The following is a 13,993-nucleotide window of genomic DNA, read 5'->3' as shown; positions in this document are numbered from 1 at the left end:
CCTCGTCACTGCAACACCCCTCGAGGACGGGCAGAGGCCCCAGTAACTCAGTATGAGCCCTAAAATGAGTCACTGAGGGTCAAACGTACCCGGGAAGGCCGGGCCGGGCGCGAGATTCAGAACCCAGACATTAACCGCACCGCCGGCAGAGCAACGTGAGATTCAACAGCCTATCCTGCCGTGCCAAGTTGGAACTTGCTCCCCCTCGGCACCGCACCACCCACCTCCGGGCTGCGCATGCGCAGCAATCGCCCCCGTAGCCTGCCAACGCAGGGCAACAACAGCGCGTGCGCAATCATTTCTCACAGCATCCCGTCCTACGTCAGCGTTCTTGCGCCTGCGCAGCCACCGGGGCACTGCCACCCTGCTCAGCATAGTGCGCGTGCGCAGCATCCATCTTCCCATTCTTGGTGTTGTGTACCGCCCCCTAAGTTGCTAGCGGGCTCAGAGAGAAGGAAATGAGGTCACAAATAGCCCCTCCCCTCCACACAGGCGTTACTAAGCAATAGTTTCCCATAGCAACTGAAGAGACAACAGTAGGCAAATCCCTAGTAGCATCATCTTCTCTGAAGCGGGACCAAGCGGAGCAAGGTGAGGGAAGGAGGGAGCCACGGGGACGGGTGGGGGGAAGCGAGGGGTGATGGGGATAGGAGGGGAATGAGGGGTGATGGGGATAGGAGGGGAATGAGGGGGAATAGAGTGCTGGAGAGGAGGAGGAATGAAGAGAGGGAGATGGTGTGGGAGAGGGTCGTAGGAGAGAAAGGAGGGGGCGGGGAAGAGAAGGGCTGAAAAGAATGAGTGGTGGAAGAGAAAAGGGGGGAGTAGCGGGGGGGATGGAAAAACAAGATGGAGAAAGGGAGGCAGATAAAGAGGGATTGAGAAAATGACAAAGAAAAAAGAGAGGGCGCAAACATGGGAGATTCCTCAACAGTACATACAATGTAAATGCATTATCCCTAGGGCCCCATCAGGCCAAGGATGACAGCGCTGTGCGCCCAAGAGAGCATATATAATCTCCTACCCCGGGTGGAGGAGAAGCCTATCAAACTACCAAGGTACGAGGGTAAGAAAGAATCAGTTTGTTCTGTGATATGGCAAAGCTGTAAATATATACCCAAACAACACACTTGCTATGGCTTGTTACTAACCATTATATTATTATATAAAAACAAACCAAATTTAATACAACCTTTTGCGCACTCCTTTTATAAAATAAATTGAAGTGTTAATGAGTTAACAGGACAAAGATGTCCAGACTTTACCCAACTAAGGGGTCCACATTGCTAATTTGTCAGATTCCTGGGTTCTGCACCATTTATATATGAAAAATGGAGCATGTTGCAGGCCCGTTCATCTTTTCATTATTTATTATTTAATGTACACCAGCAATGCTCTTGGCATTATACAAAATAGAGAGGAAGGTGTTTCCTGCCCTGAGGAGCTTTTAATTTAAATTCTGTTGCATTGCTACCCTCAATAGCCCATTGTCTGAGTCCTCCATAACTGAAAAATTATTTCCTTCACTTTGTCTTGTAAATTACACAAAACATTTAGCACATTAAAAGGGACTTGTCTGATTCACATTTGGGAAGGAAGAGGGGGAAATCCAGTGACGATATAAGAATAGTCAAGGAGAGAAGCTATCCTAAGACCCTTGTCCTCATACATGTCAAAAGCTCTACATATTTTTTTTGTTCTCCAGTTTTTAAATTGTATGAGAAGGAAGCTCTATCTCCTACCCAGAGGTCAGAGACAATAACCTCAGTTTCTGGACCTCAGTAGCTTAGCTTGCATGATTGAAGAAGGAAAGCAGATTCTTACATGAAAAACCCAACAATTCTGAAAAATCCTTTAATCAACTTAGGGAAATGCTAGGCATTTCTTATTTATGTGATCAGAACCATAGGGAACCACTACAGGAAGGAAATGGAAATTCACCTTAATTCTAATAGCATTCTCTCTCTCTCTGGTTTTACAAGCTCTGAGCCATGGTAGTTGCAACCTGTTCTGTCCATTCACTTTTATTCATGATCTGGTTGTACCTAGAAGACAGCTGTACAGTATTCCACAATAAGTCACACAATCAAAGTATTTTTCATGCAAAACAAAATAGTACAGTACTATTTATGTGAAATCTCTTGAATCCCAATCTCCCTGTTAACCTGAAGGTGATTCCCTGTCTTTTAGATCACCTGCATCTAAAGACTGTAATAAAAAGAAATGATCTGTCTGGCACTTGCAACACCTTTACTTCTGTGCACATTTTCGTTAATGCTGCTACCATGACTCCCATTCAGCTGAACCTGTTTAACCAAAGTAATTCCTTCTGTTCTTTTTTTGATTAACTAGGTTGTACTATATATATAGTCTTTTTTTGCCTTTACCATACTTGAAAATGCGTCACATATTGTTGGGTAACAGCTTAGGGTTTAGCCATTTGGGAGGACTGCACAGTTTGTTCTATGACTTTGATACATTCCAGTTTTAATCTCAATGTTATTATGTATTATTATTAACAAAAAAACAATTTTTGGGTACTACAATTTGATACCACAAGGGATCCATATCTTGACAACAGATAGATGTGCCCATAAATCCACGTGTCTTTTGTTGTTGTTATTATTGTTCCTTTCAGGTTTTTGTCACACAAGTAATCACCCCTTTGAACAAAGTAAGTTAGGGTGCCATTCTCAAGGAGAACAACCTTATTGCATTACAGATATCATGTCCAGAATTATGGACATAGAGTGTATAAATGCTTCCATGCCTGGGTTCTTAGACCTAAATCTGCACTCACTGAAGCCAGTGACAAAATTGCCATTGATTTCAGTTGTTCAGGATCAGCCCTATGATCAGCCCTATATAAGAAGTATATGATATTGGAACATAGAACTGCTGTACTGGCTCCAACCAATGGTTCTTTTAGGCCTGGTCTACACTGGGGGGAAAGGGGGGGGGGAAATCGACCTAAGATACGCAACTTCGGTCAACGTATCTTAGGTCAACTTACCTCGCGTCCTCACGGCGCGAGGTCGACTGCCACTGCTCCCCCGTCAACTCCGCCTCTCGCCGCGGTGGAGTACAGGAGTCAACGGCAGAGCGATCAGGGATAGATTTATCGTGTCTACACTAGATGCGATAAATCAATTCCCGATAGATCAATCACTACCCGCCGATCCGGTGGGTAGTGTAGACATACCCTAAATCTAGACTCTGACATTAGCCAGTGCCAGATGCTTCAGATGAAGGTGAAAGAAACCCTGCAGCCAGGGGACAATTATGAAATAACACACCCATAGGAGAAGTTTTTACACAACCCCCATCAGTAAGTGGTTAACATATGTTCTGAAGCATGAGACTGTGTATACCTTTATAATATAATTCTATCTTATCTAATGTAACTATAGATGCTATCATAGTCAATATAAATTTCTAATCCATTTTTGAAAAATAGTAAGTTTTTGGCCTCAATATAAGTGATTGCAATATAATCTAAAAACATTTGTACAGTGCCTAGCACAGTGGGGTTCTGGTCTATGACTATGGCCCCTAGGTGCTACAGCAGTACCAATAATAATAATTATTAGTAATAATAACAACTAATAATGTGGTTCTTTGCCCTGTCCATTGGCAGAAGCTGCCTCTTTTGGAGGAATGCTACGTAAAGTATGTATTGTATATTGTGGCTTGCTCTCTCCTTATACTGTATATGCTCAACTCTGGAAAGTCCCATGAATGTAGTTGAAGTCTTTATTCAGAAACCCTGTATGCATATTTTGAATGATACTTATACAAAGTATAATGAAGTTGATGTGCTAATCCTGCTGGATTGAAGACCCACAAGAAAATGTCATTTTAAGATGCAGATGATTTAAAAAGAAGACCAAGCAATGTGTGTAATGCAAAATTATGCTTTAATCTCATAAAAATGTTGCTATAATGTCTTATTTTTTGTATGCAGTACCCAAAGCATTTTTGTGGAGCCACGATATTTATTTGAATATTAGCTATAGACAAAAAGACTGCAATATATATATATTTATACCCCGATATAACGCGACCCGATATAACACAAATTCGGATATAACGCAATAAAGCAGTGCTCCGGGGGCGGGGGGGCTGCGCACTCCAGCGGATCAAAGCAAGTTCGATATAACGCGGTATCACCTATAACGCCATAAGATTTTTTGGCTCCCGAGGACAGCGTTATATCAGGGTAGAGGTATATATATAGATAGATAGATATACACACATATACACACACACATATAAAAAATACTTTCTGACTTTTAACTACTTTCTGGTTATTTTTTCAACACTAAAGATATATATCAACATTTAGACCATCTGTGAAACATGAAATAGAAGAAAATAAAGCTCCATGGAAAACTATGGGACCAGCAAAAATTGAAGTACCATCTCCAAAAAACTTTCTTCAGAAACATTCAAAGGAACCAAAGCTACCAGACAGTATGTTTTTGGCATAAATATGTGAAAAGTAACATATGTTTCTTGTATTTTTAGGATTTGTATCAGTATTGAAAATGAACCCATTAACCTGAAATCTAGTCATATTTTTAAAGTTTAAACTAGTTCTATATGCTATGACTGCCCTTGTGTTCTCGCCAGTATTTGTGGTTTAATAATCATTGTTCTGGGGTTTTTTTTTAATGTTTTTTTCTCCCTCCTTTTGCTATGTAAAAGTAGGGGCGGCTCCAGGCACCAGCGCAGCAAGCGCATGCCTGGGGCGGCAAACCGCGGGGGGTGGCATGCCGGTCACCATGAGGGCGGCAGTCAGGCAGCCTTTGGCGGCATGCCTGCGGGAGGTCCACCGGTCCCGCAGCTTCGGGGGCAATGAAATCTGGTCTTTTGTGTACTTTTACCTTTATGCTATAAAGCAGAGGTTCTCAAACTGTGGTCCAAGAGCTCCATTCAGGTGGTCCACGGATAGTTCCCTCTAAGGTGCGTGCCTGGGTGGCTGCACACAAGAGAATGAAGGGCGGGGGAGAGAGGGAGAGACCTCCCTCCTTCCCAGCCCCAGCTCGGGGGCTGCCACGGTGCGGGAGAGAGGACACATCCAACACATTAGAAAGGTTAGACTACGGATATTAAAATATGAGTTGTGTGCTTTTATTTGTAGAACAAAAAAACATTAATTATTACTAAGGTTTTTTTTATGTAACGCTTTTATCCAAAGTGCTTTACAATAGTTAGCTAACAGTACAAACAACATTTGGAAAGATCATTAAGTGGTCCGCCGAAACCCTCAGCAATTTTCAACTGGTCTGCGGAAAAAAAAGTTTGAGAACCACTGCTATACAGGTTTCACGGGTGAAAACAGCATTTCTCAAACAGGAGGTCCTGATCCAAAAGGGAGTTATGGGGGTTTGCAAGGTTATTGTAGGGGGGTCATGGTACTGCCACCTTTACTTCTGCAATGCCGTCAGAGCTGGGTGGCTGGAGAGTGTCAGCTGCTGGCCAGGCACCCAGCTCTGAAGGAAGCACCGCGCTAGCAGCAGCACAGAAGTAAGGGTGGCAATACCAGACCTTGCCATCCTTACTTCTGCACTGCTGCCTTCAGAGCTGGGCAGCTGAGGAGTGGCGGCTGCTGGCCGAGGGCCCAGCTCTGAAGGCAGCAGCGCAGAAGTCAGGATTGCGATACCATACCATGCCATCCTTACTTCTGCGCTGCTCTTGGCAGTAGTGTTCAGAGCTGGGCTCCTGCCAGCAGCTGCTGCTCTCCGGCTGCCCAGCTCTGAAGGCAGCGCCTCCAGTAGCAGCAGAGCAGGAGTAAGGGTGGCAATACCAAAACCTAACCTTGTAACCCCCTGCCCAACACCCTTTTTAGTCAAAACCCCTATAGTTACAACACCATGAACTTTCAGATTTAAATATGTGAAATTGTGAAATTTATAATTTTTTTAATCCTATGACCGCGAAATTGACCAAAATGGACCATGAATTTGGTAGGGCCCTAATTATTACCATCTATTATTAGTATGACCTGGATAGCTGATACTTAGAAGGTCACATCCTCTTACACTATCAGAAGTAGAGCAAGCAGCTTTCGCTATGAACCTCAGGGATGTTTTAAACGTAGACAAATGCAGGTAGCTACATGACCCTCCTGGCTTACGTTTATGTAACTTACGTTTCTTGTAACCTTACGCTCCCAGTAAATCCTTCATTGGTTTCCCAGGCCTATACCTCTGAAGTAAAGGGGTGTGAACTCTCCCACCGTTTAGAATTTTTGTTTCTTTTGTGCTACCCCTTGTTTAGGTTGGCAAATTTTCATTTTATTGGATTCAGTCTGGAAGGTCTTTGTTTTTTTGGCTGATGTTCTTTGGAGGTCCCTGATCCTTCCTTTCCCTTATTTAAAAAAGGAAAGAAACCTTACTACACCTCTACCCCGATATAACGCGACCCGATATAACACGAATTCGGATATAACACGGTAAAGCAGTGCTCCGGGGGGGCGGGGCTGCGCACTCTAGTGGATCAAAGCAAGTTCGATATAACGCGGTTTCACCTATAACGCGGTAAGATTTTTTGACTCCCGAGGACAGCGTTATATCGAGGTAGAGGTGTAGTTGTTTATTTAATATGGATTGATATTTTCATCACTGTCGGATGCAGTGTGTATTACTGAATTTTTTAGTAGAAAGGACATCCCTCAAGCTATGTACACTGTGAAAGTGAGAATCCTAGATGGTGTCTTTAAAGAAGGAGAAATCACTTACATTGTAATTCTGCTTCTTTACGGATATAATCTCCCAGGATTTTTACCTGTATGGATGTACTTAGTTGAATGTTTCATCTTTTTGCTCAAAAAAGGAATGACAGTTGAGTGCTTCACTCTGTTTTACCACTCGTGCTGCTGGAGAAGAGTGTTCCACCTCTTGGCATTGGTGGATGGGTGTGATAAGGGTGCAACCCTCAAAAACTCCTTAGTTTTGAGAGTTCCCAGTCAGTCTCCAGCTAAATGTTTGAGTCCCAAGAGTGAGAATCTTGTGTAATGATCAATTCAAAGAAACAGAATTACAAAGAAAGTATGTACTGTATGTGCTGTAGTGCCTAAATGTAATATGTCAAGAATTGAAGGTACAGTATTACAAATAAAACAGCTGCTCTCTTGAATGACAGTACCTCCCAACAGTTTTACAAAAGCTGCGTTTACTGTTAGCCTTTTACCACATAATCCATTGTACAGAAACATACTTTTATTCGTTCTCAAACTCTGGTCTGTGGCCCACTAATGGCCCACTGAACATTTACTGGTGGCTCACAGAGAGCTGGTTGATTATTTGGTACTGCATCTTCTCCTTGCTTCCAGCTGCCTCTGCAGTTGTAAAAGCAGCTGAAAACAAAGAGGATGAGCCATCGCTACAGCTTTCACTAGTGGGCTGCTGTCACACAAGAGGAGGAAAGGAAACAGAAGCTACCTTCAGTGACTGAAGCTCCCAGTAGGACTAGAACTGCCAGCGGTCTTTCCATGAGAGAGGGAATGAGACAACTTGACAGCATGTTCAGGGGAGAAGGAAGCCAAAAGCGTGAGCAGAATGCGTAGGGAGAGAGGAGGATCGGGCAAGCATTTGCATGGGTTTAGGAGCAGATAGAGGAACAGAGCAGATAGGAAGGTAGATGAAATGAAGAGCAAAATGAGACCATTTGAGTAACTTATTTAAAAAAAGACAAAATGTATTAAAGAGAGCTAAAATACATAAGTATAAACATTTAATTTTTCTCTTCCATGTAAAGTAATAAAGTAATGCACATGTTTAATTTTATAAAATATTATACACAATTTAAAAATATTTCTTTGATGATGGTAAAACATAAGTTAAGTAGTATAATTCTCCTACAGCTAGCAGAAAACATATGGATCAAGTCTTATACAATAGTACTTTTAAATGCATTTTACAGTGTAAAACCTGATCAGAAGCCATGTAGATTTTCTGTAGGTTTTTGGTCCAATGAACTTTAAGTAGTTTTTCATTACAGTAGTTCCCCAAGCCATTCTTATGTTGTTAACCTAGTTGATTTTCATTTCAGAATAATTCTGTACATTTTTTTCTTTCAGTTTTAGTTGTTTCTCCCACTTGAGATGCCTGAGAATGCTAACATTGAAAAATTACTTACTGCTTTATACTAGCTACAAGGATGTTCATATGCTTAATTCCACAGGAAAAAGAGATGAAGGAAGAAAGAGGTTACTAACAATACCATCAGTGCCACACGTGACAGATCACCCACTTATGGGAATTCAAAGTAAAAAGAATTTCATAAATACAAATGCAGCAGATGTTATCATGGGAGTGGCTAAGAAGCCTCAACCTATTTGTGTTGACACAAGACAAGGAAACAAATATCTCCTTGAAACTTCAGGACTTGTCCCAAAATACATTAATAAAAAGGTATGTTTTGTTAAATTATAGGGTGAGTTATATTTGGGTTGCCTAACACTTTTCATTTTAAAAGATGCATCTGACTTTTTCTGAGACTTTCTAATACTCCATTGTTTGCAGCAGACATTTGAAATTCATCAGGGAGAAAGCCCTAGGACCAGAGAAGTGCCTTTTCTTTTCACCATGAAATTTTGTTCAGGTTTGGATCAGATATAAGCTTTGAATATTCTCATTCCCCTTCTCTTGTATTGTCAACAAACTTTTGGCACCACTGGAATAAAAGACTTGACGCTGACTTGGGCTCATGAGGCTTGGGCAGTAGAACTAAAAATTGCTGTGTAGATGTTCGGGCTTCTGGCTTGTCCTGAGCCCAAAAGTCTGCACAGCAATTTTACAGCCCTGCAGCCCGAGTCAGCTGACCCAGCCCAGCTGTAGGTGTTTAATTGCTGTGTAGACATATCCTTAATCTCTCCATTCAATTGGAATCCCTGAGATCCCCCAGCCCTGGGACAGACCTCATGGTGGTGCTGCCCCAGAGCTACAAATCCTTGAAGCCCAGACTCCCCAGGAGCCCACTTGGCAGCTGGCAGGGAAACAAGCAGGTTTCCATGTGTTTTTGTGAAACATTTTGGGATCCATAGATTGGCATTTTCCAAGTAAACTGTTTTGTTAGAAAATTTCCAACAAATAGTCACAAGCTCCCTAAGGGAAGAATTGCAGAGGCTGAACTCAGTCGGGCCTGCTGAGTAATTGTGGGAGATAGACCAGGATCCTGGGGTTACAGCCCCTTGTGTAAGAGTGGGAGAATCGTGGAGCTCCACCCCAGGACAAAAAGAGGGCACAGAGTTTCAGTCAGTTCTGTAACTGTGATGCATCAAATCTGGCATTTTCTAACTGTTGAGTGCATGACCCTGAAACGTGCATAACACTCTTTTAATGCAGTTTTTTTTGGAGGGGGTTGTATGTAATATTATTAATGACAGGGTTGAGATTTTAAATTATTTGAAGTAAAATGGGCATTGCTGTACATACTACCAAGAGCCATATTTTTACAAGGACTATCACCTAAGAGCTGACAACTTATCTTCCAATATGGGCTAAATTCAAAAATAATACAATGAAAATTCCATTTCTAGTGAAGGAGAAATGAAAATCCTAAACTTTTTCAGTGTATTGCAGTGCACATTGAAACTCCTTTATTGTGAAACTCTATTTGCAAGGCCAAATCCTTGTGCAGCCTCCATTGGGCTCCAAAGCAGCTAAAAAAATACTAGTCCTGATTCTCCAGAATTTTGCACCTTGACTAGTCATTTACAACTGTGTAGTGAGGGTATAAAGTGCTATCAAATCAGAAAGCCAAGACTGCAGAGGAGTAAATGGCTGGCTACTCAAAGTGCAAGTCAGTGAAAAATCAGGCCCTACATGATGACTGTGCAGGAGGAAAAGACAAGCATCGGACACTACACAGAGGGATTGTGATGGGGTGTATAAACCCCTCACTGACAGGAAAGGGGTCTGGGAGAGTCTGTGTACTAAGGTAGCTCTGACCCTCCAGCCCTGCCAATCATGAATGGTAGGGAGAAGGGCTTTAAAAGGAGGAAGCTGCGGTCCGCAAGGGAGAAAGCCCCAAGAAGGGAATAAGTAGAATATCTCCTGAAACAGGAAGAGGAGCCCTTATGCTTAGAGCCCTGCGTGGATACAAAAATGTGGATCCACATCCACCAGAATCAACCCGCGATCCGCTAGCTGTCTTTTATGTGTATCCGCACCTGCAACAGCAAGCCGTGTCACAATGGTAGTAGGGTGGGGGGAGGGTGCAGAGATGAGTGAGTGGGGGGGATGGGGTCTTGCAGGAAAGAGGGGGTGCAAGGGCAGGGATTAGGGGTAAGGTGCAGTGCAAGGGTGGGGTCTCAACGAGAAGGGGCGGTGTGGGGGCAGAGGTTGGGGGGAAAAAGCGTCACACTGCATGTTGCTCCTGGGGACTCGCAAGTAACGGCACACGCCACGGCAGCAGCAGTGCGTGTTGCATCACAGCAGGGCAGAGGGGTGGGAGTTTCTTGCCTCAGAGATTCATCATGTGGGTTGGGGAGCAGCCCAGAGACCTTCCCCTCTGGAAGAACCCACAGTCCAAGTCAATTGGGAGGTTTGGGGGGAACCCAGGCCCGCCCTCTACTCCGGGTTCCAGCCCAGGGTCCTGTGGACTGCAGCTGTCTATAGTGCCTCCTGTAACAGCTGCATGACAGCTAAAACTCACTGGGCTACTTCCCCATGGCCTCCTCCAAACACCTTCCTTATTCTCACCACAGGACCTTCCTCCTGGTGTCTGATAACGCTTGTGCTCCTCAGTCCTCCAGCAGCACACCCTCTCACTCTCAGCTCCTTGCACCTCTTGCTCCCAGCTCCTCACACTCGCACCACAAACTGAAGTGAGCTCCTTTTAAAACTCAGGTGCCCTGATTAGCCTGCCTTAATTGATTCTAGCAGCTTCTTCTTAATTGGCTCCAGGTGTCCTAATTAGCCTGCCTGCCTTAACTGGTTCTAGCAGGTTCCTGATTACTCTAGTGCAGCCCCTTTCTCTGGTCACTCAGGGAACAGAAAACTACTCATCCAGTGACCAGTATATTTGCCCTCTACCAGACACCTGTACCCCACTGGTCTGGGTCTGTCACAATATATACACTTAATCTTACAAAAGGGTATGGGGTAGATTCCATGGACTCTAGAGTCCAGAGAGAAAACTGCATTTGCCCACCATTCAGGCTGTACAACTCTTGAACAATGCCATATGGACTACATGGAGCCATGGCGACCTTTCAAAGACTAGTGGGCCAGGTCCTCCTCCTGGCCACTGCTTATTCCGATGAAATAACTATATATAGCCAAGATTGGGACAGCCATCTTGGCCATGTTACCGAAATATTGCAGTCAATCGCCAGCAACAGCCTAACTGCCAACCTGGCTAAGTGCAAGATTGGGAACTCTGAGGCCCCCTACTTGGGAATACGGTGGAGGTGGACTCACTTGTGGACAAGGTACAGGCTTTAGCCAGCTATCTGAGGCCCATGACCAAGAAGCAAGTTAGACAGTTTCTGGGTTTGGCTGGATATTACAGGCACTTCATGCCAAACTTTGCAACCATCCAGCCCCCCTCACAGACCTGATGAGGGATGCGAAACCACAGAAGATGCAGTGGTTTGATGCTTGCAGTAAGGCCTTTAGAAATTACAAGAGAGCTTATGATGCAAACAGATGCTCTTCAACCCAGACTTTTCGAAGGACTTAGATGGACACATCGAATGTGGGGCTTGGGGCAATATTCACAGGTCATCGACGAAGAGGAACACCTCATACTGTACCTGAGTCAAAAATTATTTCTATGTGAAAAGACATACTCAGTAATCGAAAAGGAAACCTTGAGTATCAAGTGGGCCATGGATACTTTACATTATTACTTATTGGGGACCTCCTTTTCACTGATTATGGACCATGTACCCTCTGATGGCTGCAGATAAGGAAAGACACAAACACGAGGATCATGCATTGGTACCTAGTTCTACAACTGTACAGATTCCAGATGTCCCACAGAGCAGGCAAGGCTCATACAAATGCTAATTTCTTTTCTCAAGGCACAGACACTACAGCTGACAAGGACAGCACATTCACTGCACAACATGAATCGCTGGTGTCATTTTTGAGTGGGAGGGTATGTGAAGGCATGTATAAACCCTACACTAACAGGAAAGGGGTTTGGGCTGCTCTGTGTGCTAAGATAGCCCCGCCCCTCTGGCCCCGCCAGTCATGCATGTTAGGGAAGAAGGCTGTAAAACGAGGAAGCTGCAGTATGCAAGGAGGGGAAGCCCTGAGAAGGGAGTGACAAGTGGTTCCTGAAATAGCAGGGGGAACCCTCATGCAGAAACACTCCCAGTGAACCCCAGGGGCAAGCCCAATAGAGAGAAACTGACTTGGCTACTCAGCCATAAGGACTCCGACAAAGCTGCTGCCCAGGCACCCCTGAAGTAAGGTGGTGCCACAGATATTTTTACTTTTTATTGACACCAGGAGGAGCTTGTTTTGTGTTGAATGTGAACTTTTGCTTTTCCCCCACCTGTAAACAAAGTAAGCAAGTCCACAAGGGTGGGGCCTGCTGCAAGGGACTAAGAGTCTGTGACCTGTACTGGGCCAATCCCTTGGTGGTAACTGGACATGTTGAGCGGCCCTAGCCTCGCTAGGGAGCTGCCCCAAAGAGATACTTTTTACAAGGACTCTGCACAATGTCATAGAGCATTGGCTCTCACCCTTTCCAGACTACTGTACCCCTTTCAGGAGTCTGATTTGTCTTGCGTATCCCAAGTTTCATATCACTTAGAAACTACTTGCTTACAAAATCAGATATAAAAATACAAGTAGCAGCACACTATTACTGAAAAATTGCTTACTTTCTCACCTTTACCATCTAATTATAAAATAAATCAATTGGAATATAAATTTTGTACTTACATTTCAGTGTATAGTATATAGAGCAGTATGAACAAGTCATTGTATTAAATTTTAGTATGTACTGACTTTGCTAGTGCTTTTTATGTAGCCTGTTGTAAAACTAGGCAGATATATAGATGAGCTGATGTACCCCCTGGAAGACTTCTGTGGACTATCTGGGAGTACGTGTACTCCCGGTTGAGAACCACTGTCATAGAGATCTTTGTGGTATATCACTGCATCAAACCCCAATCATGGTGGGAGAAGAGTGGCCTGCTACTTCCCCATATCCTGTAGTAACATCCATGTCTTAGCCACTGAGACATGCTTACAAGTCCGTTTTTCAGCTGCGTAACATTTTAGGGTGTAGCAAAGACCTTTTACTCAGCTTTGCTCCATTTCCCAGGGTTTGGCTCTGTAATTACAGTTTTCTGTGTAAATTAATTTTCATTACATTTTCACCAAAAACAAGCTTGAAATTTGCACAACATGCTATCCTGTGGAGTATCAGGGCATGTCTACACTAAAAAGGTAAGTTGACCTATGGTAGGTCAACTTACAACCACAGCAGTAATGGGGAGCCCAGTTGCTGCCTGGAGTCTCCCCGTAGGAAATGTGGCAGCTGCCCCGAGACTCCTGATCCCCACAGGGAGCCCGATGGCTGCACTGAGGCTCCTGGCTACCCAACAGGAGCTGCCCGGACTCCAGGCCCAGAGCTCCCCTCCAGGAGCCCAGCTGCAGTGGGGAGCTGAGAGCCTGAGGGGACAGCCGAGCTCCCAGCGGAGAGGAGCCGGGAGCCTCCAGGCAACACCAGGGGAGCAGGGAGCCTCTGGGCAGCAGTCCAGTTGCCAGCAGGGAGTTGGGTGGCCACAGCCCAGCAGGAAGCCTAGGGAGAAGCCAGGCTCTAGCTCAGGGGTAGGCAACCTTTCAGAAGTGGTGTGCCGAGTCTTCATTTATTCACTCTAATTTAAGGTTTCGCGTGCCGGCAATACATTTTAACGTTTTTAGAAGGTCTCTTTCTATAAGTCTATATTATATAACTAAACTATTGTATGTAAAGTAAATAAGGTTTTCAAAATGTTTAAGAAGCATCATTTAAAATTAAATTAAAA

General features: G+C 44.1%; 1 protein-coding gene across 2 annotated transcripts in view; it reads left to right on the top strand.

Moving 5' to 3' along the window:
- Positions 1-483: 483 nt before the first annotated feature.
- ENKUR (enkurin, TRPC channel interacting protein) overlaps positions 484-13,993 on the top strand; it is a 17,902-nt gene continuing 4,392 nt past the window's right edge. Inside the window, exons 1-4 of one of the 2 annotated variants that reach the window (XM_024216004.1) lie at positions 484-591; positions 961-1,055; positions 4,325-4,470; positions 8,185-8,414. In XM_024216004.1, the coding sequence (XP_024071772.1) occupies positions 979-1,055; positions 4,325-4,470; positions 8,185-8,414 (453 nt within the window). In that variant the 5' untranslated portion in view covers positions 484-591; positions 961-978. Of the gene's footprint in view, positions 592-939; positions 1,056-4,324; positions 4,471-8,184; positions 8,415-13,993 lie in introns of those variants that run through there. The other variant, XM_024216003.1, reaches the window with a different exon arrangement.

This window comes from Terrapene carolina, unplaced genomic scaffold (genome assembly GCF_002925995.2).
Source record: "Terrapene carolina triunguis isolate 2854851 unplaced genomic scaffold, T_m_triunguis-2.0 Scaffold84, whole genome shotgun sequence".
In the NCBI taxonomy this organism is placed as follows: domain Eukaryota; kingdom Metazoa; phylum Chordata; order Testudines; family Emydidae; genus Terrapene; species Terrapene triunguis.
The sequence above is the reverse complement of the archived record's forward strand: the minus strand, read 5'-3'. Positions and strand labels throughout refer to the sequence as shown.